A 23343-nucleotide genomic window follows, 5' to 3' on the forward strand; every position below is an offset into this window, starting at 1 on the left:
TTCCAAGATTTGACACTCACAATTTTTTTTAAAGCCGGGACCGCGGTGTAGGGGTAAGCGTGGTTGCCTCTCACCCAGTCGGCCTGGGTTCGATCCCAGACGGTCCCGGTGGCATTTATCGAGACGAGATTTGTCTGATCACGCCTTCCGTCGGACGGGAAGTAAATGTTGGCCCCGGACTAACCTAAAAAAAATGTTAGGTCGTTAGCTCAGTCCAGGTGTAGGAGTCGTCTCCCTGGGTCCTGCCTCGGTGGAGTCGCTGGTAGGCAGTTGGACTCACAATCCAAAGGTCGTCAGTTCGAATCCCGGGGTGGATGGAAGCTAAGGTGTAAAAAGAGGTTTGCAATAGCCTCAACAATCAAGCATTCGAACACCTAGTTTCGAGTAGGAATCTCGCAATCGAGAACGCCAAGGCAATGCTGTAGAGCGAATAATTTCGTTTTTTTTTTATTTGGTGGACAATCGCCATACCCCCCCCCCCCCTCCTTAAAGTGTCCACGTGGTTTATGGCAGTGCGTGGCCGAATGGTTACGCTGTCCGCTTTGTAAGCGGATGATTCTGGGTTCGATTCCCATCTGCTCCAACCTTCCATCGGATGAGGAAGTAAAATGTCGGTCCCGGCCTTGGTTGTTAGGCCGTTAAGTCATTCCAGGTGTAGGAGTCGTCTCCATGCCATAAGTACAAACAACACACCAAACCAAGCCTACTCCGGTGGAATCACTGGCGGCGGTTGGACTCGCAATCCAAAGGTCGTCAGTTCAAACACTGGGGTGGAAGGTTCCTTGGAGTAGAAAGAGGTTTGGGTGCTCTCCCCATTCAAGCCTTCGGACTCCTAGGTTCGAGCAGAAACTTGCAATAGAGACCATAAAAGACCCGGGGGTCGTTAATGTGGATGGTTTGATTATTTTTTTTGATTTGTGGTTTATGGATGGTCCTGATCTTTTCAATACAAATAATTTAAAAATGTTATAATTTGGTCAAAAATATGAAATAAGGCAAATACATTTTTATAAATCATTACAAATGTCATGCTTGATTTTATAATTCTTTAATTATTTTTATTGAAAGATTCAATTTTTAATATAAAAAATGGACCGAAAGTTTCTGAGATATCGTCAGTTAAAAAGGATAGGCTTATTTTTGTAATTTGTAATTTGTTGGTTTATTGGATACGACAACTTCTTAGTTTACACTGTTAATCAGTAATATGTTTCATCATGCTTTTATGTTTAAGAAAAAATACAAATGCATTAACTAAATGAGTCGTAAAGATTGTATATTTTTGCTGAAAAAATACTGTTAATTGATTTAACTCCTTTCAATGTTCAAAAGCTTGCCCTGGTTGCCGCCAACAAAAAAAACTAGCTCATAACATCTTTCGAACATCACAGCAGGTATTTTTAATCGACTGCACGAAAAAATATCATCTTTCGGACAGCTTTCAGGCACTGGCAAGAATTCGCCTGTGTCCATCCTGCGACGGTTGAGGAGGTCAACAGTCTTGGATGACATTTAGAACTGGTTCAGCCAGACGCGGCAGGAATTTTTAATCCTGGCTATAATAGTTAATGGTCCGGTCCGGATGATTGGCTAGTAGGTAGAAGGAGGCTTGAATTGGCTGCTAAGGCAAACAAAGAATCGGTTGGCGGAACGGGTTCGGGTTCTGAATCTGGTTTGTTTTGTCTTGAAGGAATGTTTTATCAGCAAATTGAAAGACGATTGTATGGCTGGGAGGAGGAATGGGGGGAAAAGACACAGTCTATTTAAGAATTATCATGTATTACACGGAATAGATCATAACAAAGAGTTGATCAATCCTGTATGCTTAATATGTTGAAAAGTATGTTATACCAGGTTTGCTCAAAGATTGTGATTAAAGTCTAAATTGGAAGTTTTTTTTTTTCATTATCATTTTACGAAGGGAGATCCTTCAAACACAATCTTAGATTCAAGAAATTGAAGTCGTTTTTTTTCACATGCTAAACTTAAATTAATCTGCTACGATTATCTGGGGCGAATCGGGACTACAGTCTGAATAGGGAAAGCAGTGTTCAGAGCATCAAATTGTTTTAAATTTGGAAATGGATGTACAAATTTTGTTGGTCTGTTCTTGCCGAAACCAACCAGAAAAATCAAAACATTGTGCTCCTACATGGTTAAAACTGCTGTCCCAATTCGCCCAGTTGACGGTACTACAATACCAATTACCAACGTTGCATATAACTGATACAAACATACAAACCAACAGTGGTTCTCAACAAGATCCGCTAAGTCTAGTTCAAAGCAAAGTAAAAAAAAATACCTAAAAATAGAAAACGGACAATTTATGATATTTAAGATTTGATTTCAAAACTTTTTATAAAAGCAAGTTGGTGGAAATATTGAGAACCCCTGTAGCTAAGGTATTTAAGTAGCTTCGGAAGAAACACAGACCTTGAGCTAGCCGCTTCAAATAAGCCTCAACGTGCACTTCGAGGAACGTTTTTTTCTGGACACAAGTTGACTCCGGACCAAAGGAATGCAGTACATTGCTGCCAGCATCGATCGACACTACTTTGACTATGGTTGGTTTGTGCTTCTTGTCTGAATGTAAGCTATCGAGCGTAACCAGAGTAAGATGTTTTCGTTCCAAGTTGTCGTAGTTGTCCTAAGTAAATGAAGTAAATATGTCCAAGTTTCTTAGAGGGACACCCTTGAAGAGTATCGGGACCACTTGTAAACTTTAGTACAGGTTGAGTTAACCCTCTACAACCCAACCCCGCCTCTAGACGGGCTTCGATTTAAAAAATTGCCAAAAATCCATTTTTCAACCAATTTTTGATCTTCAAAAAGCATTGGAAAGAAGAACTTTTAAAATTTTGGAAAATTTTAGGGTTGGAAGTTTGACTTGTTTTATGTGACTTTGCCAAGGTTTTTAAAAATGTAATTTTTTTAGGGGTCAACTTCGGCTGGGTTTTTTACTAACATTTCCTTTATTTTAAGTAAAAAGAAGCATGCAGTAATTTTTCTAGTGCCCCAGACTATGCCTCTACGCATTGATTTACAATTTAAATGATAATGGTTCCATTTTATAGCAAAAAATGTGAAAAACATGCAAAAAATTGAAAAAGTTACTGTAAAAACATGAAAAAATTAGATAGGCAAAATGTAATGATAGGAGGTGGTAGAGTAGGCCAAATACTACCAGAAACAAACATAAACTAAACAAGATAAATGCAAATTAAAATACTAAAAATGAAACAAGAAAAACATAAAAAAAGAGAAGTAAAGTTTTTCGCAGAACAAAAGTTGCTCAAAATGACCTCCTGAACACGGGAAAAATAAAAAATTTCGAAAAAAAAATTTGGGCAGTAGAGGGTTAATGAATAAATATAACATTTACTCAACTTTTCTTTAATAAACTTCCGTCCTAAAATTCAAACAAAGTATTTCATAAAGAATTGATAAATACATGATACAAATTTTACCTAAATTTTGAAATTTAGCGTTGATTGGCTCTGATCGCACATTTGACACGGTCGTGCCCGAGGTCTTTGTGTCGATTCGTTGGGCCGAGGTTCGTCGTTCTTCCACCGACCGTGTCGTCGCCGCTTGATCTGTGCATCACGAGTTGCACTCTGCAAAACTGACCAGACGTCGTCTTCTCGGTTGGGGGGCTTGCGCTCCTCTCAAAGCAGAAGAGGAGGATTTGTTCTCCGGTGTGGTGACGTAAAGTCCGCGTGCACTCGCTGGAAAGGGAGATTTGCTATCTGGTAACTTTCAGTTTCGATTCAATTGCTTTGAGGAGTTTCCAGTTTTTTTGCTGTTATTTTGATGTCAGGCTATCACAATCTTCTGATTAGACTTTTTTTAAATACTCAACATATTATTTAAAGATACTCAACATATTGTTAAGGCTTTCAGGTTTTTATCCGCAATGCATAGCAATTTCAACAAATATTTGATAAGGTTTAACTAATTACGCTCTAAAGCAAAATGGTCAACTTATGATGATCTAATTCAAATGTGTTTATTTTTTATTACGAGCAAACAACATTCTGCAGTATTTATTTTATTTCTGCATAAACTGACCTTGACTAAACCTCAAATAAGCAAAAACAAACTCAACCAAACCACCTGTTTAGATATCCTCAAAGCACGCGACTCTGCGCGCCCCGCTCTTAATGGGATCAACCTGCATCTCCGCGGTTGATTCGCAATCTCAATTGAAAACAAACACCACGATTCGACTCAAAGGAGAGATCGCCACCACATGATTATAACAACAAGCGAATGCCGAATGGCACACGTTAATCACTCGTCGTCGTTGCCACAATTCAACCCTGTAACTCACCCCAATTGAATGCATGCATAACTTTGCTCCAACAAACAAACAAAAAAGCAGAACATGAAGAGAGAAACGCTTTTTTTGTCGGAGTTGGCGGAGTTTGTTGTCTCAACGCAACCGCTGATGCTGCGTGTTGCACAGTGGGACACTTTGAAGTGGGAAAAAAAAGTATTTTAATAGTCTTATGTTGCAAAGTTCTTTTGCTTTGTTAGTTACAGTCTAACTTATTCTAAAAAACTGAAGATTTTTTGAACAATTAACAAAAAATAAAAAAAGATATCACGATATCAAAGGACTTAGTGGATCAATTTGACGAACATTTCGGGTGAATACTGTCAAGATATTCAAGGTTATTTTTCTGGACTGTATTTAATTTTGACAAAAACTTTATTGAAAATTAGGCATCACTTGTTCACAAATGTAACGCTGCTTCCACCCACAAGGTGCATCATTCCAGCGCACTCCACCCCAGCGCCCAATCTCCATGCAATCCTCGGCTCCGCCGGCATTGTCAGGCTGGTCTGGGTAGAAATTTTCATACCCGGTATCAAATCCTACCGGAACGTTAGTTGAAATCCAAATGAAATTCCCCTCGCTGCCCTGATCGGTTCCGGCAATCCACCAGGGCCCGGTTTTGTTACTTGAGGCCCCGATCGCAGCTTCCAGCAACTTACTGTCCGCTTCGGAGCTCACGGTGGCCAACCGGTGCCCGTTCCACTGGCAACGTCTCCAAGCTTCCATGAATGTCACTCCGACGTTGTTGTACACCCGGTACGATTTTTGCTGACAGGTACTCCGTGTAGCTAGAATGTTTTGAGTTTGATATTATTTTTCTCGGAGAAATAGTTAACTTTACCGTTTATCGGAGAGGCCGCTGCCACAAACGCGCCACAAGCTATCAGCGAGAAAGTTTTAAGATAGACTTTTTCAAGCATGTTGGTTATCTGATTGGACTTGCAACTTGTTCCGTTATCATTCTGCGTCTGCTATTTATATCAAGGGCAGTATCACAAGTATCCGTTCATTTACTAGGGCGTCCTAGACTGTTGAAAAACCTTATTTCTAAGATTTAATTTGTTTTTTAAAGTATAGGTATGTGACATATGGGTTTCTCCACCGATTCTGTTCTAGTTTGAAGTGGAGTTTACAAATTTAAATGTGAGGTCATTTTTTTGGGAACCCTAATTATTACTCAAACAATGTTTTTATACCGGAAAGATATCTTATGTAATCAGGAAACAACGATGAAGTAACGTTCTCGTTATGCTAACAATGCAATCAGCAGTGAATAAATAATAAGAATGAGTGAGGTTCCATGTTATGTCAAATCTTCTACTAAGAGACGATATGTCATGCATGATATCTTAAAAGCCACTTAATTGATAGCAAAGAACTTTTAAAACTTAAAAATTTAAAACTTTATTTAATGGACAAGCAGATGTTGTGATTGAATTCTTCAAAGTTTAAGGCTTCTAGAATCCACTTTCACAAACTTTAAAAGATGTATAAACTCCACTTTTGCCTAAAGTGAAGTATAACACAGTTAAAAAAAATCATGGTAATATTACATGTGGGAAGTTTGTTGTACATCTTTTATTTCAGAAAAAAATCATACATCTTTTATTTCAGAAAATTCTTTGTCAAAATGAGTAATTTTACCTCTGAAAATATGTAATTTTACCACTTTTCTGGTTTAATGTCACTTTTTAGCCTAAATTGAGGTAAAATTAAGTCATAAAAGATCATCATATTCAACCTCCCAAAATTACACCTTCCAAATTAACACATTTTTTTACTGTGTAGCTTAAATAAACCGAAACCGAAAATTAATGAAAATTCACAGTACATACATTTCGACATGTCAAAACCGGAACTACGAAAAAATTTGTACAATAGAAATAATTCTAGTATGTAAGAAAATTGTTAGTAGTCTACATAAGCTTGACGAATAAACAATAAAAAAAATAAAATAAACCGAAATGCCGGGTTTTCAACCACCTCAATCAGCAAAAAAGTACCTCAAAACCATCTCCGGAAACCCGAAATATCTCCAGTGGTCAAGAAGCATTTTTCTAAAGCTGATCATATCCTGAAAATAGGATAAATTTCCCGTCAAATGCAACTGAGATCGCAACGATACAGCATTGAGAATTTCGCAAAGGGAACACTCTTTTTGGAAAAGTATGTGTTGTAACGTCACAAATGTAAAGCGGCTGCAAAAAAATAGCTCATATTTTTTTTTCAAAAACCAATAACGGCGTTTGATTTAGCTGCCAATTTTAGGTAAAAAACATGAAAAAGTCTAATTCATGTTGATTAGCTGAGCAGAATTACAGCCTTTTGAATAAAATATTCAAAAAAAAAAAAACAAAATCCTGCACCGATGTAACGTTACGCTACATATTCGCTTCTAGAACAGAAACCAAAACGTCAAATCCTTACCCCAAAATTGATTCTTTGGCAAATTTGACGTACTTTCAGAATCTGCAATAATATTAAGGTGTTTTTTTTAATTTCCAAGTTATTGAATAAAAAAACACTTAAAACAACGTCAAACAGTTGAAACAACACGGCAGAATGTCTCCATTACATCAGAATTGTGGTAAAACTACACATTTTTAGAGGTAAAATTACATTATTTTTTTCTGACATACAAGATGTACCCTTTCCCAGATGTAATATAAGGGTGGAATCGATTTATATGGGAAATTGAAAATGGTAAAAATCCAATCAGCAACACGTTTTTTGGGACCCTAGCTTATAGGGCATTAAAAAAAAAACTCTGGAAAAGCAAGTTTCCCTATAGTGATTTCCATACAAATTTAATTCCCATTGCGCCAATCGTGGGCTTAACCAATAACTCCCACATTTTGGGTGCCCTAAATGGGATTAAAAAAATGTGTTGCTAAATAAATCAATTTTTGAATTCCACCCTAGTTACCACCCATACCATGATTTTTCTACTGTGTTTTACAACTTTCCATCATATTCCATAGCAAAAAAAAGTTTCATTTCTCGTTACTCAAAACTGTACAAAATCGAGGGACATGTAATTTTAAGGGAAATTTAGTGTTCATTTTTTTAATCTGTAACAACGCACTAATGTATTGTTTTTTTTTCATTCTGAACTATCATTTTCATCTTAAAATGTGAAATAAAATATTTCTGAAGAAGGGCAGACAAAAATAAAAAAAAAATTCAAGCAGTGCACGAGTCACAACAAAAGGTCAGTCTTATTAAAAAAATAGAAATACTTTATTTTAATTGTGAAAACTCGTGAAAAATACACACAAACCCCTTATGTATACATATCAACATTTGCGGTTTGCGCGAAACCATTTTGCGGTAATTGTTTGGGTCTTTTTCCCACTGTGCAGCAATTCTCTAAATGATAAAAAAAAACTTATGTGACGAGAAAATAACATTGATTCCAAAATTTTAAATTTTGAATATTTCTACAAATCGGGTGACCAATTTTACATAAAAGTCTCTTTGTTACCAAATCCCTATCTCTTCACGGTTTCAAGCTAGAAATCAATGTGATAGTAAAAATCTGTCTCGAGATATAAAACAAATTACCTGGATTCGTGATCAGTAGGGTGCCAAGAATATGGACCTTTTTCTCAAAACCTCGCTCCACAAGCTGAATATTGCTCCTTGAGCTATTTTAGATAAATACTCAAAGGTGAAGTTTGCATGGAGAAACTCGGAAGAAATGATGGGAAACCCAATTTTCTTACGGTTTGGCCTGCACGGTGCGCTTCTTCCATAAAAATATTCCCAAACTTGAAATTCTCATTGAAAATTTAATGCTCTACAACTTTGTAGATAGAGGGTGACGAGCGGGAATTTCCCGGGAAATCGACCATTTTGGACCTCTCCATTCCCGGGAAATTTGGTTGAGACTCCCGGGAAATTTTAAACTTATAGATATCGAAGCAAAATTTTATTAACTTATAAGAAAAACATTTCAAAAAATTCTAAATTGTTTAGAACATTGGATGATCATGTTCAATGTTCGATGTTAAAGTTCGAATAAACCAATGCTTCCCTAATATTCTAATTGAGAACGTGTATATTTTAACATACCAAAAATTCTACTATAATTGAGAGAACCCAAAATAATGTGGACCCCAGAAATTTACTTCAAAGCATACTTAGCAGTTACACCCCAGAAATAAAATGAAATATTATTTTTATTTGTTATTTCTAAGAGGGAAAACCCTTTTCAAGATAATTATAATTTCCATATCCTCTCTCGAGTATAGCAATCATCATAATCTAGTTTTTTTATTCTTATTAAGTTAATTACGCTGTATCAAGGTATTTTTCTATGTTTTGGACAAAAAAAAAAACTTTGTGAAGTTACGGTCTGCCAAATGTGAACATTCGGGTTTTCCTGATAACTATTTTTTCAATGAATATTCAAATTGTTGTTTTGAGTCGATTTTTTGATCATATTGCAGAAATCCCGATACTTGAAAATTATATATAAGCCATTTTTTTACTTCACAAAAATCTAATGACAAGTTCATGCAACAAGTTTGTGCTTCTTTTGAAAAATGACTCAGTGCGAATTAAGATTCTTAAACATTTTAACCTGAAATTTTGAGTTATTAAAAGCTCAAGGAACGATCTTGTATTTGCAGATTCAGAAGAAAATTAAAAGGTAGACATAGTTCCCGAAAATAATGAGGCTACTAATTAACGTTTTATTGAATAAGTAGGAATAAATTGCAACTGAATTCATTGAAAGAATCACATTTTTTTAATAAATTCTTGGCACTATTAGTATAATTTAAAAAAAAACTCCCGGGTCCCGGGAATTCCCGGGAAATTGCTAAATTCAACTCTCGATTCCCGAGAAATTGAAAATCTCGAGAATCGTCACCCTCTATTTGTAGAATATACCAAAGCTGTAAAACTCGATTGTGAAGAGTTATCAGCGATTTCATAAAGTCATTTTTGCATGAATAGGGGTCATATTTTCTGGGCACTCTAGTGATCAGGGACCTAAATTATTCTTTAGAGTAGAGTTTCACAAAAATCGTCGAAAAACATGTACGTTTCAACATGTAGTTTGCAAACGGCTTTACCTACAAGTTTCTTTTTTTCATAAATATTTTCATGTTGTTGCATATCACATATTTTTTCACTCCTGATTTTTAAGAAAAAAAATGATTGGGGAGACATTCTGAAATATCATGAAAATTCATAGTTTCTTTCAAAAATTGCCTTCCCTTCAATAAATACTGTAACACACCAAAACCAAACCCACCGTGCATTACGTCGCACGAGATTCATCTCCGTAGTCACGTCGCATCACGCGAGAGAGGCAGAGAGCGCGCCCGGCAAAAAAGCTCTCTCAGCTCTCTCTCCCACATTGGATTGCGCGCGCGCGCGCTCATGCACCGTCGGAAAGCTCGCGAGTCTTCCCCGTGCGCACCAGCGTCAGTTGAGCTTTGCCAGTCAATCACGTACGATCTTCTTCTGCTTCGGGACTTGCGCGTGCGGGTGTGTAAGGATCGCGTAATGCGTAGTCGGATTGGCGCGTAGACACAAAGACGTCGTTTTGTAGTGTAAAGTGTCTTTTTTTAAGGTTGTGGTGACCACGGATTAGTGGTTTCTAGTTTTAGTTCAAGCTCTGGATATAGAGTCTCCAAAGTCTGCCAATACCTGCTTCAGGATGTATCGATCGTGGCAGTTGAAGGCATGCAGCATATTCCTGATCCTGCAGCTGTGCGGCCAGTTCCCGACGACCGGCAGTGCAAATCCTAAATCCCTCAGCAGCGGAAACAATCACGGTGAATATCCTTGTGCAGAGGTCTCAACCCAAAGATTTGAACCACATTAGTGACCCACATTAGTCTCATTTGGCCCCGCTAACCTCTGCGTTGTTTTTGTTTGGCCTCCATCAAAAGGAGGTGACATTGACGAGGTCGGACTCCTCCTCCTCTCCTGCCTCGGGGTCAGGTTAGGGGTTAGGGGGTTAGGAGGACCCACCACAAACTCAACTGTGTACTTTATTAGCATCGAGAGCAGACACACACACACGTGGTTACATAAGTGATCAAAACCTGTCGCGCAGTTGTGAGATAATCGGACGGCCTCGCGGCTTGGCGCGCGCGCTGGAAGAGGAGTAGACCAAAGTGAATAGTAAACAGATTGGAGGCCGGAGGCTGCGCGCTTGCAGGCTGGTTGGTTGGACGGCTGGCCAAAAGCGACTTTCTGTCGAGGTCGACCGCCACCGCTGGGGTTGGGGAGGAAAATATTGGTTTAATTATTCGGAGCGCACAGAAACCAAACCACGATCAGGGTATTCATTTGAGGCGATTCCATTTTTTTCGGGGTCGATCGCGCGGTGGCTCTAATTTATGCAGATCCCACATATTAGGGGGGTTGCTGCCGAGGCCAGTAAACACTTTGATCGTTATGAGATGATGATCGCAATGGTCACGTATTGTGTGGTGTGTCCTATTTTGGGACTGCAGGGGTAAGGGAGGGGTCGTGTGTGTGTGTTTGGGTGGTTTTATCGATTGACGGATTACAGTTGGGTGGCGAGAAAATATGAGCGGTTCACACGGTGCAGATCACATACCATTACTTAATTGACTTGGACGATTGAATATTTAAAATTTGAGCTGGGAATACCGCTGATTTTTTCACTGCTTATATCCACTTTTGTTTACCTCTCTGACGAATGAATTCAACTTCAACAAAGACCTCGACTCCATTTGTAAGAATAGGCCTGCCTCCACCTACTCCAGCTCCTTTTCTTGCAAAACTTACCTGATTTTCGATAAATGTAAATTGTAGTTTTTAAATGGATAAAAACAAACATTTTTAAGCTTGTTTCTATTGTAAATTGATTAAAATATCAATTACTCTTTGAGGTGCTTCATAATTTTTTTAATATTATTGAATATTGCCTTAGTTACAGACACGGGGATGCTACGGCTGTCATCTGCATACAATGTCACTTAAGCCTAAAAAGTACCAAAGTTTTGGTGTCTAGTGTCAAAATTATGGGGAGTAACATGACGAAAAACGCGCAAAATCGAAAGGACGAAAATATTTTTTTTCTTTATTTTTGTTTTGTTAGTTAAAATGAAATTAAATGTGTATCATTATCCGGGGCAAATCGGGACACATGAGGTGAATTGAGAAGTGATTTTAGCAATGTTTTTGCACTATATTTTAAGATTTTTTTTTTGTAGGTTTCAGTTAGAATAGACACAAAACAACAAAATTAGTTTCTAAATTTGAACTTTTATGTCTAAAAACAGCTATTCATAGAAGTCTTTCTGGTCGAAAATTTACCAACAAATTCAAACCACGGGGTACCATAGAAGTTGGTTTGTTTGACTCAAAAACATGCTTTCTTGTAAACGCAAATGTGGTAAAATGTACCATGCTTCCTCGAAACTGTAGGGTAGTGAATACTAAACTTGATACTAAATCATGATCATCTTTTCTGTATTGGAGGGTTAAAATTACTATGCACTACTAGACATCGTAAAATTGACAACGTAATTTATTCAAATCAAGTTTGTACGGTTTGTTTTTAGCAAAATACATCGGTGCGTGCCTCAATTTAACTCCACAATATGGTAGCAATAACCATGGTTGGGCTTTCAGTGCATGATGATTTGAGTATTATCTAGCTTTAAACTTAATGTTACGATGAATTGTTTCAGGTGGAAATTTTTGCTCGGATATCCCATTTTTTGGAGATGGATTTATCAAATTCGAGTTCCTGAGCCAATTTCAGAATAACATGTATTAAAATGTTGATATTTATCCATTTATACTCTTTCCTAAACTAAAATTTAAAAAAATCACCGATTCACATTTATTGGAAATTAGGGTCATATCCAACAATACAATGTCAACCGATAAGAGCAGATTCTTATTTTTTTGACTTAAATTTTTAAAGAGTAGGCATAAATGGATGAAAATCAACTTTTTAATTCTTACATGTCGCCAATGAGCTCCCAATCGAAATGTCGAAAATTGCAATTTTTTTTAACTGTAATGCTTATAACTTCCGTTAGATTTGAACAATTATGATGCTTCAACCTTCATTTAGTAGCATTTTTAAGCCCTGTTTAAGAATTTTGAGACTCAATTGAAATTTACCTTAGTTGCAGATATTTTCATTTTTTAATGTATTTAAAAGTTCAAAAGTTGTGTCCAGATTTGTTCCACTTCCCATTGAGCTAGAGTGCTCATATTTAGCCCAGATTGTATTTATATAAGTTCAAACAACCCCTGAATTTTAGGCAGATTGGAGAGCTCCACAACGTCCCTAATAATGGGCTATTCCCTGTTCGTGGACTCGCTCTTAAGGTTTCCCAACAACATGGTTGAGCTCACATATTGGTTTAACCGCCTCAAATTGTAGATTTTAATTAAAATTATGATGATCTGTAAGTTCATTGGCCAAATAAGAATTTGCGGAAGATATTTCAGAGAATTTGAAAAAGACACCTGCTGGGAAGCTTTGCCTGAGACCTGATGCTAAACATAGGGGAAATATACCCATTCTAATCACTCTAAGCCGTTCGACCAATTCTCATCACTTTTGCCGTTTTCCGCTAATAAATCAACATTTCAGATGTATCAACAATGGAGAGTTGCTTGCTCACTTTTATTTGAGCTATTCATTACTTTGGAACAGTCAAAAACACTTTGGGAAGCTGTAATTCATGATCAAAGTGCTGATAGGCCGATAATAGAAATAGGCTGAGAAAGGGTTTAGTTCCCCTATATTGTTGTTGGGGGTTTATTGCAGATTGCAGCGATTTTTAGACAATCGTGCAACTTGTGGAAAGCTCTATACAAAAGTGCACACCTCAAACTACAGCAGAAAAAAAAACTGTCTAAGACACACTCCCCTGTCTGAAACTGTTCTAAAGTGTCCGAAAGCATCAAAGCTCAGTCGAGACACGCACCACTATAGGCAAGCGGGGGGGAGAAGGGGTAGGTTTTCAAGTGTGCAAATATTTGGTGTGCAGATATTATTTGCAAGGATGGAGAATTTGGTGCAGAGTTTGCAATATTTTAATGAAAAGAATCATTCTGAGGATTTGTTTTCCAAAAAAAAAATAAAAATAGGTTTTATTATATTTTGATTTGTGACCCTCTTAAAAGTTATTCCCGAAACAGCGCCACCAAACATTTGGTGGCAGCTTCAGCAAGCTACGTCAGTATCACGGGCCAGGTTACAGACAATTTATGATTTTTGACGCTTTTAAAACTTCAAACTTTGTGTACCGATTTGCCCAACTTTCCATTGACGTAGAGTGCTCATATTAGTCCCAGATGCTAATATTGTATGTCTAAAAATTACAGGTAGATTGGTGAAGCTCAAACGACGTCCCTAACAAAGGGTTATGCCCTATTCGTGGACTCACTCCTCACAAAGTTTCTTTCAAAAGCTGCTCAGGTTTAAACACAAAACTCACACAACTGAATAAAAATATACTTTTACAGAAACCTTCAGAACTCGCAACTAAATTTCAATAATTTTAACACTTCTAGAGTTTTTGTTTATTAGGTCCTATAAACATGTCTAGAGTTTTTTTTATTAGGTCCTATAAACATATGAAAGACAATAGTTTATTGGTCCTTTAAAAAAAAAACTCTGGATTTTCATGTTCATGTTATTAATGTCAAATTCTCAACAATAACAAGAACCTGTTTGAAACTGTCAAATCTCGTAGGAAATAATTTGTGAGATCCCAATTATTTTTTAGTAAACTAGTTAAAAACTTTCACGGAAATCGAGGAAGGATCAAAGCATTTTCCCCGATTTCAAGTATACAAGTTTGAACATTTTGGGTCTAGTTATGGATTATAGTAGCTATCATTTTTGTTATAGCTGGCAAAAAATCATGTAATAAGTTGGAAATGTAGAAATATCATCAGGATGTAGTATAAACAGTCAGTTTCAAGAAAATGCATGCAAAATAAGTCTTTTCTAACAATTTTTCATCAGAATTTGAAAATTAAAATGCCTTGTTGTGCTTCGAATCCCGGACACTGATAAAAGCTGATTCGAAATCCGGACACTTTTGCTTCGAATCCCGGACACTCGATTTTACTTATGAATCGCACAAATTTGGACTGAAATGTTAGTGGAAGGCATTCTTTATGTCTCAAATAAGCTGTTAACATCAAAACAATCGATAGTTTATATAAAAATTTGCTAGAATTTAAGAAAATCGAAACCATAAATTTCTGCTTTGCCTTCCCGGTGCTTCGAACGCCTATGAAATATTTCAAGTGAAATGTTTCGCATTTTTGGTAAACTTATAATTTTACTGTATTTAATTGTTTTGGCATTAACTACAGCGTTCAAACAAACTTTAAATAAAAGTTGATGTTAGAATTCATCAAATAACACAGTTTTGACATTCATAATGCGAACTTATATCCAAATAATTGATAAAACAAGATGAAGTGTCCGGGTTTCGAAGCGTCCGGGAATTCGAATCATGACGTTACTGCAATGGTAAACCTGTTCAATAAATTCCAACTTCAATAAAGTGGACATTTGAGAGGAAAGGGATCGTCATGAAACTGCACGGTATTCCTAATAAATTTGCAGTTTATAGTGGTATTTTCGGAAAAGCTGTTACAAATGGAAAGGGGTAACTTTTAACTCAGTTTTAAATTAGGGAGGCTCAAGATTAGGATGTTTCAAAAAATCTAACTCTTCTGAAATATGTTTCTTTCTTTTATTTTATTTTATTTTATTTTTTCTAGAAAGTTTTTTGGCATGTCAATTAAGCAACCTTATCGAAGACAACAAGAATGAAGCTTTAAAATATATATTTTTGTGGTAGCAGTCAGAGTTAAGCCTTACAGGAAAGTGATGTTTGGAGCACTTTTAGAACTCGTGAAAAAATATTTTTGTTTCGGAAAATTGGTTTTGTAGTTTTTGGTCAAAAGTTAAACCTCTGTTTAGGTTAAAAAGATTCATTTTTAGTCTAAAATGTCTCAAAAAAGCGAAAGCCTATTTTGATGCACCAGGTAGCATTTTAAAGAGAAGATCAATTTATATTTTTATATTTTCTTTATACTTGAATTATTTATTCATATTTTTTTCAAAGTAATGAGCATCAATGCATTAAAAAATTGTTATATTTTAAATTTACAGTGGACTCTCTGTCTGTCGATCTTATCGATATCAATATTGCTCCAGCTTTCAATAATTTTTTCAGTCCCTTCAAGTAGATTGCTTTGATTTTTCGTTCTATAATTTGATAACTCCCGCTCTCGACAGTCCCTTCAATATCGAAAACGAGAGAGTCCACTGTATAACCATTACAAGGCCAATGCAAGCTAAAGTTTCAGTAGTTGTCCCCCCCCCTCTCTTCAAAATTATTGGTAAAAAATATTTTTTTATGTAAAAACAATTAGGTTGTCCATTAAGATTAAATTCATTTTTTTTTAAATTATTGAGCTCTCAAAGCTTGTAATCATAGAATTAGTTGCATATCGTCATCTGGGGTGAATCAGGACTACAGTCTGATTAGGAATAGCAGTTTTTAGAGTACTTACTGGTTAAAATTAAGATGTATTTATTTTGTTGGTCTGCGTCTTTTCTAACCGAAAACAACCAGAAAAATCAATATGTTATGCATTTATGATTGAATTATTTTATATTCTTTTTTTTGTGCTTGATTTTTTAATCAACCAGATTTTTTTATCTAATATTATTCAGATCAGATCAATCATGTTTCATAAAAAAAAATCTATTATTGTTTTTTATTTTGTAACTGGGAACGCTTAATTTTTTTAACAAATCAAATTTGGAAATGAATTTTTTGTTCTGTTCATGTTTTAACTCAAATCAATCGAAAATATCAAAACATTTTGAAAAAATATGGCTTCAACAGCTGTCTTAGTTCTTTACATAATTCTTTATACTGATTCGTCCCGGACGCCGAAGCTGGTAAAATGATAAAAATGAAGATATGTTTCAAATTTTAAAACATTGATTAACGTGAATATAATTGGTAATTTCATAGAAAATATGTCAAGAGCAAGCCTTTTTAGAATCACTAAACTAAATTATGTATTTTTGCCTTCCTCACCTCACTGAGGAAAAGCTATAAAATCACTCGAAAAATTAAATTCTTAATTTGACCTCCTGGACTCACCTTCACGTATACATATCAATTCTGAGCAAATGTATGTGTGTGTGGTGGGTGGCTTAACCAATTTTGTCTGTTTTGGTCTCATTCGATCCATCTTGGGGTCCCATAAGTCGCTATTGAAAATTATAAAGTTAAGTACTTCAAAAGTTATGCTAAAAAAACGAACAAAAGTCCGGGTGATTGTAAAAAGGGTAATTTTGTAAGAAAACCCGACATGTTATACATTTTTAGAAAGGTACTCAATAGACCTTTCCAACGAGTCCAAAATATTGAAGAACTGACAACCCTATCAATAGTAATAAGCACTTAAGTGTAATTTGTGCACTCTTTGGAGGGCGGATCTCAGATATTTTGATGAAAACATTGTCCCGATCTATAATGCGACCTGTCGGTGGATATGTAATCAAAAACCCTTTCCAACGAGTGCAATAGACTGAAGATCTGACAACCCTATCATAAGTTTTGAGCACATAAGTGCCCTGAATTATGATGATCTGACCACCCAATCTGATGGTATAATGAAATTGATTGAACACAGAAAGACCCACCCTTTTGTGTCTATCTCGGAAAGCATTACCCGCTAAATGCGAGGCACCAACACTACTGATTATAAGGTGTCTAACTGTTCCATTTTTTTCACATCCAAATCTTAATTTCCGGACCAAAACTGGTATTTTTTTTTCGATCTCGGGAAAACCGGGACAAAATGTCAATTTTGAACATTCCCGAAATTCGGGAGTTTCTGGCATTGGAAAATCCAAAAAATCATTTTGGAACCACAGACAAACTTCAGGAAACAAATATATTTTTATCTATTTTTTTGGTATTTTGCAAACTTTTGGATTGCATTAGTTCTCAACTTCCAAATGGTATATCTCTTGACGACATGGACATTTTTTCCACCTGATTCAACTGATTTATGTCGAATGTTATCTCTTAACCATTAAAATTTCATCGAGTTTGGTCTATTCAATGTCTAGTAAGAACGTAAAACCTTACAAACCTCGATTTTGCTGTGTGGGGAAAGGGTTAAACTGCAACTTTTTTTATCACTTTAGTTGCGAATGTTTTCACTACCATAATTAGCAATCACTAATAACTTACTTTTATGATGCATTTGTTTCAATCCTAAATTCCCTATCATGTATAGAATCGCTAGGATGGTGTAACTGTAGGTGCCGTTTGATAATTACGTCATTTAAGGACATCTTCTGATTATAATTATGACAACCTTCATTTTTACCCAATGTTGTAAATCAAACGACATTTTTTTTTGTAATTGTGGTAAAAGTAAAGTAAATCTTTCCCATGTCCTGAGGAGAACACCCGTGAAGAGTATCGGGGCCGGCATTTACAAAGCAGATTCAGTGGCAATTTCATTCTCAACTTAATGTTAACATGTTAAGGTTAATGTTAACATTCCATAGGTCGCCTCCCTAAGGTGTCGTGATAATGTCCAGTTTGTGGCGATACACTACCTTCCCTATACTAAGCAATCGATTCCAGAAGGGAAAAGATCACCAGTTGTGTTGGTCCGAGCCGGGATTTGAACCCCGATCTACCGCTTACGAGGCGGAAGCGTTACCACTGGGCTACGTGGCTCGGTCTTTATAATTGTGGCTCATGCATAAATGTCACGGCCACTAGGACAGACCTCAGCAATGATGGTGACAATCAGCATACAGCAAATCAACCGTGAAATGAAGTCAATCATAGCCAAAAGCGCCAAAACGATTCATCAATTCCTTGATAATTCGTCTCCAAGCCTGCCCATCTTGCATCATAATGACAGACTGTACCATTTATGGCCTTCTCATTCACATGCGAAAAAAAGGAAGCTGACATTTCGCTCGTACTCAACGCCAACATCCAAATCACACTCTACTCATCAATTCGTCATTCCATCGCGTCTCTTAGTGCGAGGTCAGCCACAGATCTTGACCACGGGGGTAGAGGTTAGCTTATCACGTGATGGTCATCGCTGGCTAAAGACTTCAACGATGCGACTTTGGATGTGCGTAGCATATCGTGATCGTTTGAGTACCACTACTTTGCCTCGAATGGCTTAATTCACGTATGAACCCGTAATGTTCCCCCACGCGGTTAAAAGATCAAGATTGTTGGAATCATTAAAAAGGCATTATATTTGTCTTGCACTTCTTGTCTTACGGTTGCAAGAAGAGAGAGATGACTTTTTTGGATGGTTTATTGGCAACTTGACACTTGGACTGTGTGTGTGGGGGCTTTCTTTGGTTTATGACGATGGGAAGAGCGGTTCTTTTTTGACAAAAATGGCGCTCGCACTTTTGCGTAATCTTCAAGAGTCCTTGATGGATTTTTGTTCAAAACTGCGCCGCAGGATTGGCAAGTGTTTGCTCACTTAAAGGAGAGGTAACTGGTATTTCTTGTTTTTTGGCCATCTTTAAAGATGGGGTGGTCTTCGGTTCATATCGTGATCGCTGGAAGTTATGTGATTCCTCACACTCACACACGTGAGCATGATAAATGTCAAGTGGGAGTGCAATCGCACCGCAATTAAAATCATATTTCAGTTGCGGTCGCGCGGACATGCGCGCACTTTCTGGGAGGCCAGCTGTTGAAGTTGATTATGCGCCAGCAGAGTGCGGCATGCGTCAACGGTTTTGGATATTAATTAGAAGGGTGATGAATGGGAAGCCTATTTGTGACTGTGATTGCATTGAGATGTTAAGCTAACTGCCTTCATTAGTTACATAAATAAATGTTATGAAATTTAACACTAAAATATTGTCATAGCTATTTCAAATTTTGCAGTGGACCAGAATCTGAGATATTGCAAAAAATGTACATTGTATCTTACCAAAGGCAATAATATTTTTACATTTATTTTGTTAAATACAAATACATTTCGAGAAAATCGTATTCAAATCATCAAACCAATCCGCAAACCTACTTCACCTACTTCCACTCCCGTTCGGCATCCTCCATCAGGTGGTTCACGATCGTGGTGAACGTCTCGGACAGGTGCCTCTGGACGGCGGGTTTGGTTTTGTTCAGAATCTCGCGTGGCATCTTGTTGATGGCCTCGTTGGCGACCTGGTCGGGCATGCCACGCAGTGCATTCGTGAGGCCGAACTTGGCATCGCCATCGAACATCACTTTGAACTCGGTCGGCAGAAAACGAACCGTTTTGGCGCCCTTCTTACCGATGAGGAAGTAGTGCAGCCGCACGTGCACTTTGACGTTGGCTGAAATTTGTGGTGTTTGGTGAAGTGCGAAATTTCATTGAAATTAATTAACTTACTCAAATCCAAAGTCGCATCACCAGCGCCATCAACTGGGGGAAGCATCTTCAAATTTGACTTTATCGTGTATTTACCCTTAAGGTGAATAGATTCCAACTTGGTTACAAGACTTATTTGCTGGTCCGATGTATGAACGCTAAAATAAAATTGCACGTTCAAACAATCTTCTCTATTTCAAACAAAATTTAACCCTCACGTCAGTTTATCCACGTGGAACGCTTTCAACCCGCTAACCGTCACATTCTCAAACACTGCACTAAAGTTTGGATCTCCCGCAACCTCCAGCCGCTCGATGAAGGCCGGGTCCAGCCGGGGAACGGTGAAACCATCCGGGAACTCACCCTTTGCAATCTTGGGGCGCATCTGTTCCGCAACGGCCAGAACGCATCGTTCAGCGTTTGGGGTTCCTTTCTTGCATTCGTTGATTAGGATTGCTGGAATAAGCTTTGAATTCAAAATTTGAACTTGTTTGCAAATGTTATCAGCTCACGCTTCATGCAGGAAATTCCTGTGAGTCCTAGCATGACAAGCACTACAAAATTTGACCACTCCATGTTTGAAGAACTACAATGTTACTTCACCGAACCAGGCTATCCAAATAACTGCTGGTACTGGTGCCATGGAACATGGTTTTAATAGAAGGTCAGGGCCAAAATGACGTAATTTTATCACTATTTTAGATTTATTTGCTTTGCAGAATGTTCTGAGAACACACTTGGTTTATCGAGCAAACAAGCTGGAGAGCTATTAAATGGAGATGTAAGCTTATTTTAATTACCTTTGAAATGCTGTATCATTTGAGAACTTCATCTTGGGTTCCATAGGATAAGATGAAATTGGGAATGACCTTTAAATTTAGCAATTGTTTTGAAAAGAAATACTTTTCAACTTTGTTTTGATTTAAATGGTGGAATGGCTAAATACATGGTCATTTGATTTTAAATTCCATTCAAAGGGTGTTTTTCAGATACGCAAACAATGTTGTATGGAACTCACTTGATTTTTTCAGCGCGATTAAACTATGTCCATGCAATTCCTACTTCGAAAGTTCCATCAAAATTTGTGATTTTTGGAAAAAAAAATCGATAATACTGCCAAACAAAATTTCAAAATTTTAGATTCAAAATTGCTTGATTGATAAACTACGCCGCTTTTTAATTTCAATTTTTCCAGTAATTTTTTTCGAAACTTGTTCACTGTTTTGGCCGGCATTTATTTTGTAAGTATTTAAATAAGTCCATTGCAAATAATTTTCAAAGTTTATGTCGTCCTTCCCCCCCTGTGTGTGTGTGGTCCAATCCAATACCCTCTGGCCGGCAGCGAAATTATGGGAAAGTATAGTTTGTATCAGACTTCGGTTATGCTGATACAACATATCTCGGTCCCGGGCCCTCGCGCTGCTTCCAATGACCCATTTCAGAATGGCAGAGATCCTAGCGGCCCAATTCCGAGGTCATTGGGCATTGTCTGGCCCCGCCTAAACATAGAGCAAGAACCTGACGGGTCCTCGACCTATCTTTAAACTTCCAATCCCATAAGGCAAAACAGGGTTCAGTGCGTATATAGTGGTAAACAAAGGCATTTTCATTGTTCTTTAAACTTGCTGCAAAGCAGAACTGGCTGAGCTTTTCTCTCATTTTTTCACTTCCCCACTTTTTCTTTTTCCGCGCCAAAAACGACAACAAAGCAGCCAGTGAAAAAGCTGGACTTGCTTCGACGTGAACACCTCCAGAACTCAAGTTTATGTCGTCGTCCCCCCTCCCCTCAAAATCTTTCGAAAAAATCAGGGGGCAAAAAACTACAAAATATTAATGGAAATAGAAGTCTTATAAACTGAAAACAATTTGAAATGCATTTTCCTGCGTTTTAAATTATTTTTAGCATGTCTGGGATAGATCAAACATATTTTGTAGTTTTGTGAAATTTCGGTGTAAAAAGCTTTTTTTCCACGAACAAAAAAATTACCATACTTAGATATTTTGAAAACTAATGATTGCAAAACAACTGGGGAGAGAATTGGCCATTAGTCCAGTGAAAAGGGCAAGATGCATGTCAAACTTCATGATTTTTCAAAACTAATGCATTAAAAATGTTTCCAAATTAAAAAAAATATTTCTTTTATGACTTCAAAAAAAAGTTTCCGAAATTCTTCAGTTGCTCTTTAAAATGCTTTTTATGCATTAGTTTTGAAAAATGCATCTTGCCCTTTTTACTGGACCAAAGTTGCCAATTCTTCCCCCGGGGCACCTGGAACCGGTCACAGTATTGTTTTACGAATTGGACACTAGTAGTAGGCTACACAGAATAAAAATCAATTCCCGTAATCGTGAATTGTGTTCATGAATTCGAGAACCAGAAAGGAATTTATTCATGAGTATGCTGCCCATGATCGCATAAATGTCCCATATGCAAAAACAGCAAGCTGAGAAAAACGCAAAGCAAGTTTGTCCCACACATAAGGCTACGTGTTAAGTTTTGACGAAAAAACTGGATTTCCTATCGATATCTAGAACAAAGTACTGGATGTTATAGGCTCTTTAGAAAGAGCACACGATTTTGAACTAAACTGCATCAATAACTCAAAAGTGATGAAAATGCATATGGGACATTTATGCGATCATGGGCAGTATGGTGCATTTGCACTATAATCGTGAATATATTCCTTCATGGTTCTCAAATTCATGAACACAATTCACGTTTCCAAAAAATGACTTTTTTCCGTGAACTCTGTTGAAATCATGCCGTTTGAAATGCATCATGCCAAAATGACTGGACCTTCCTCGTCAATCTTCCACCGGGGTCCCGGAACATGGTTCCTGTGGCCAATTCTGTACTGTCTTATCTTGGAGCATCTTTATACGTCATATCTTGTCAAAAGCAACATTTTTCGCTAATATTTGGCCACAGGGGATTTTTCGGAATCGTCGGAATAAAAGTTCCGGTGAAAATCCGGCCATATCACGGTTCCCCGTGGTCCACCCAGGATGAAACCCCCTCCAATCGATTCCCAGGACTTTTTTACATAAGAAAAAACTTGTCCAAACTTGGGAACCAGCCGCGTTCCGAGATGTGGACGTATTCGCCTTTTTCTCGATTTTATCCCACTGTGCCAATGGCTTGTTATTTCCATTTTTATACCTGGGTAATTCTCCGCCAACTCACACAGCAGTTGCCCCGACCCCTCTTCGATTTGCGTGAAACTTTGTCCTAAGGGGTATCTTTTGTCCCTGATCACGAATCCGAGGTCCGTTTTTTGATATCTCGTGACGGAGGGGCGGTACGACCCCTTCCATTTTTGAACATGCGAAAAAAGAGGTGTTTTTCAATAATTTGCAGCCTGAAACGGTGATGAGATAGAAATTTGGTGTCAAAGGGACTTTTATGTAAAATTAGACGCCCGATTTGTTGGCGTACTCAGAATTCCGAAAAAACGTATTTTTCATCGAAAAAAACACTAAAAAAGTTTTAAAAATTCTCCCAATTTCCGTTACTCGACTGTAATTTTTTTTGGAACATATCATTTCATGGGAAATTTAATGTACTTTTCGAATCTACATTGACCCAG

The 23343-nt window shown here is 37.3% G+C and overlaps 3 protein-coding genes across 3 annotated transcripts in view; 1 reads left to right on the forward strand and 2 right to left on the reverse strand.

The window, feature by feature from the left end:
* LOC120429201 (uncharacterized) overlaps nt 1-23343 on the forward strand; it is a 262260-nt gene that overhangs the window by 84740 nt on the left and 154177 nt on the right. The window lies entirely within an intron of this gene.
* On the reverse strand, nt 4597-5279 carry LOC120429197 (perlucin-like). The gene is made up of 2 exons (XM_039594404.2): nt 5184-5279; nt 4597-5130 (listed from the first exon to the last, which is right to left on the reverse strand). Exons 1-2 carry the CDS (start codon nt 5260-5262, stop codon nt 4715-4717), a joined length of 495 nt encoding a protein of 164 aa, XP_039450338.1. The 5' UTR covers nt 5263-5279; the 3' UTR covers nt 4597-4714.
* Nucleotides 18776-20380, reverse strand: LOC120429195 (uncharacterized). The gene is made up of 4 exons (XM_039594402.2): nt 20269-20380; nt 19975-20212; nt 19778-19914; nt 18776-19721 (listed from the first exon to the last, which is right to left on the reverse strand). Exons 1-4 carry the CDS (start codon nt 20330-20332, stop codon nt 19432-19434), a joined length of 729 nt encoding a protein of 242 aa, XP_039450336.2. The 5' UTR covers nt 20333-20380; the 3' UTR covers nt 18776-19431.

This window comes from Culex pipiens, chromosome 3 (assembly GCF_016801865.2).
Source record: "Culex pipiens pallens isolate TS chromosome 3, TS_CPP_V2, whole genome shotgun sequence".
NCBI classification, from domain to species: domain Eukaryota; kingdom Metazoa; phylum Arthropoda; class Insecta; order Diptera; family Culicidae; genus Culex; species Culex pipiens.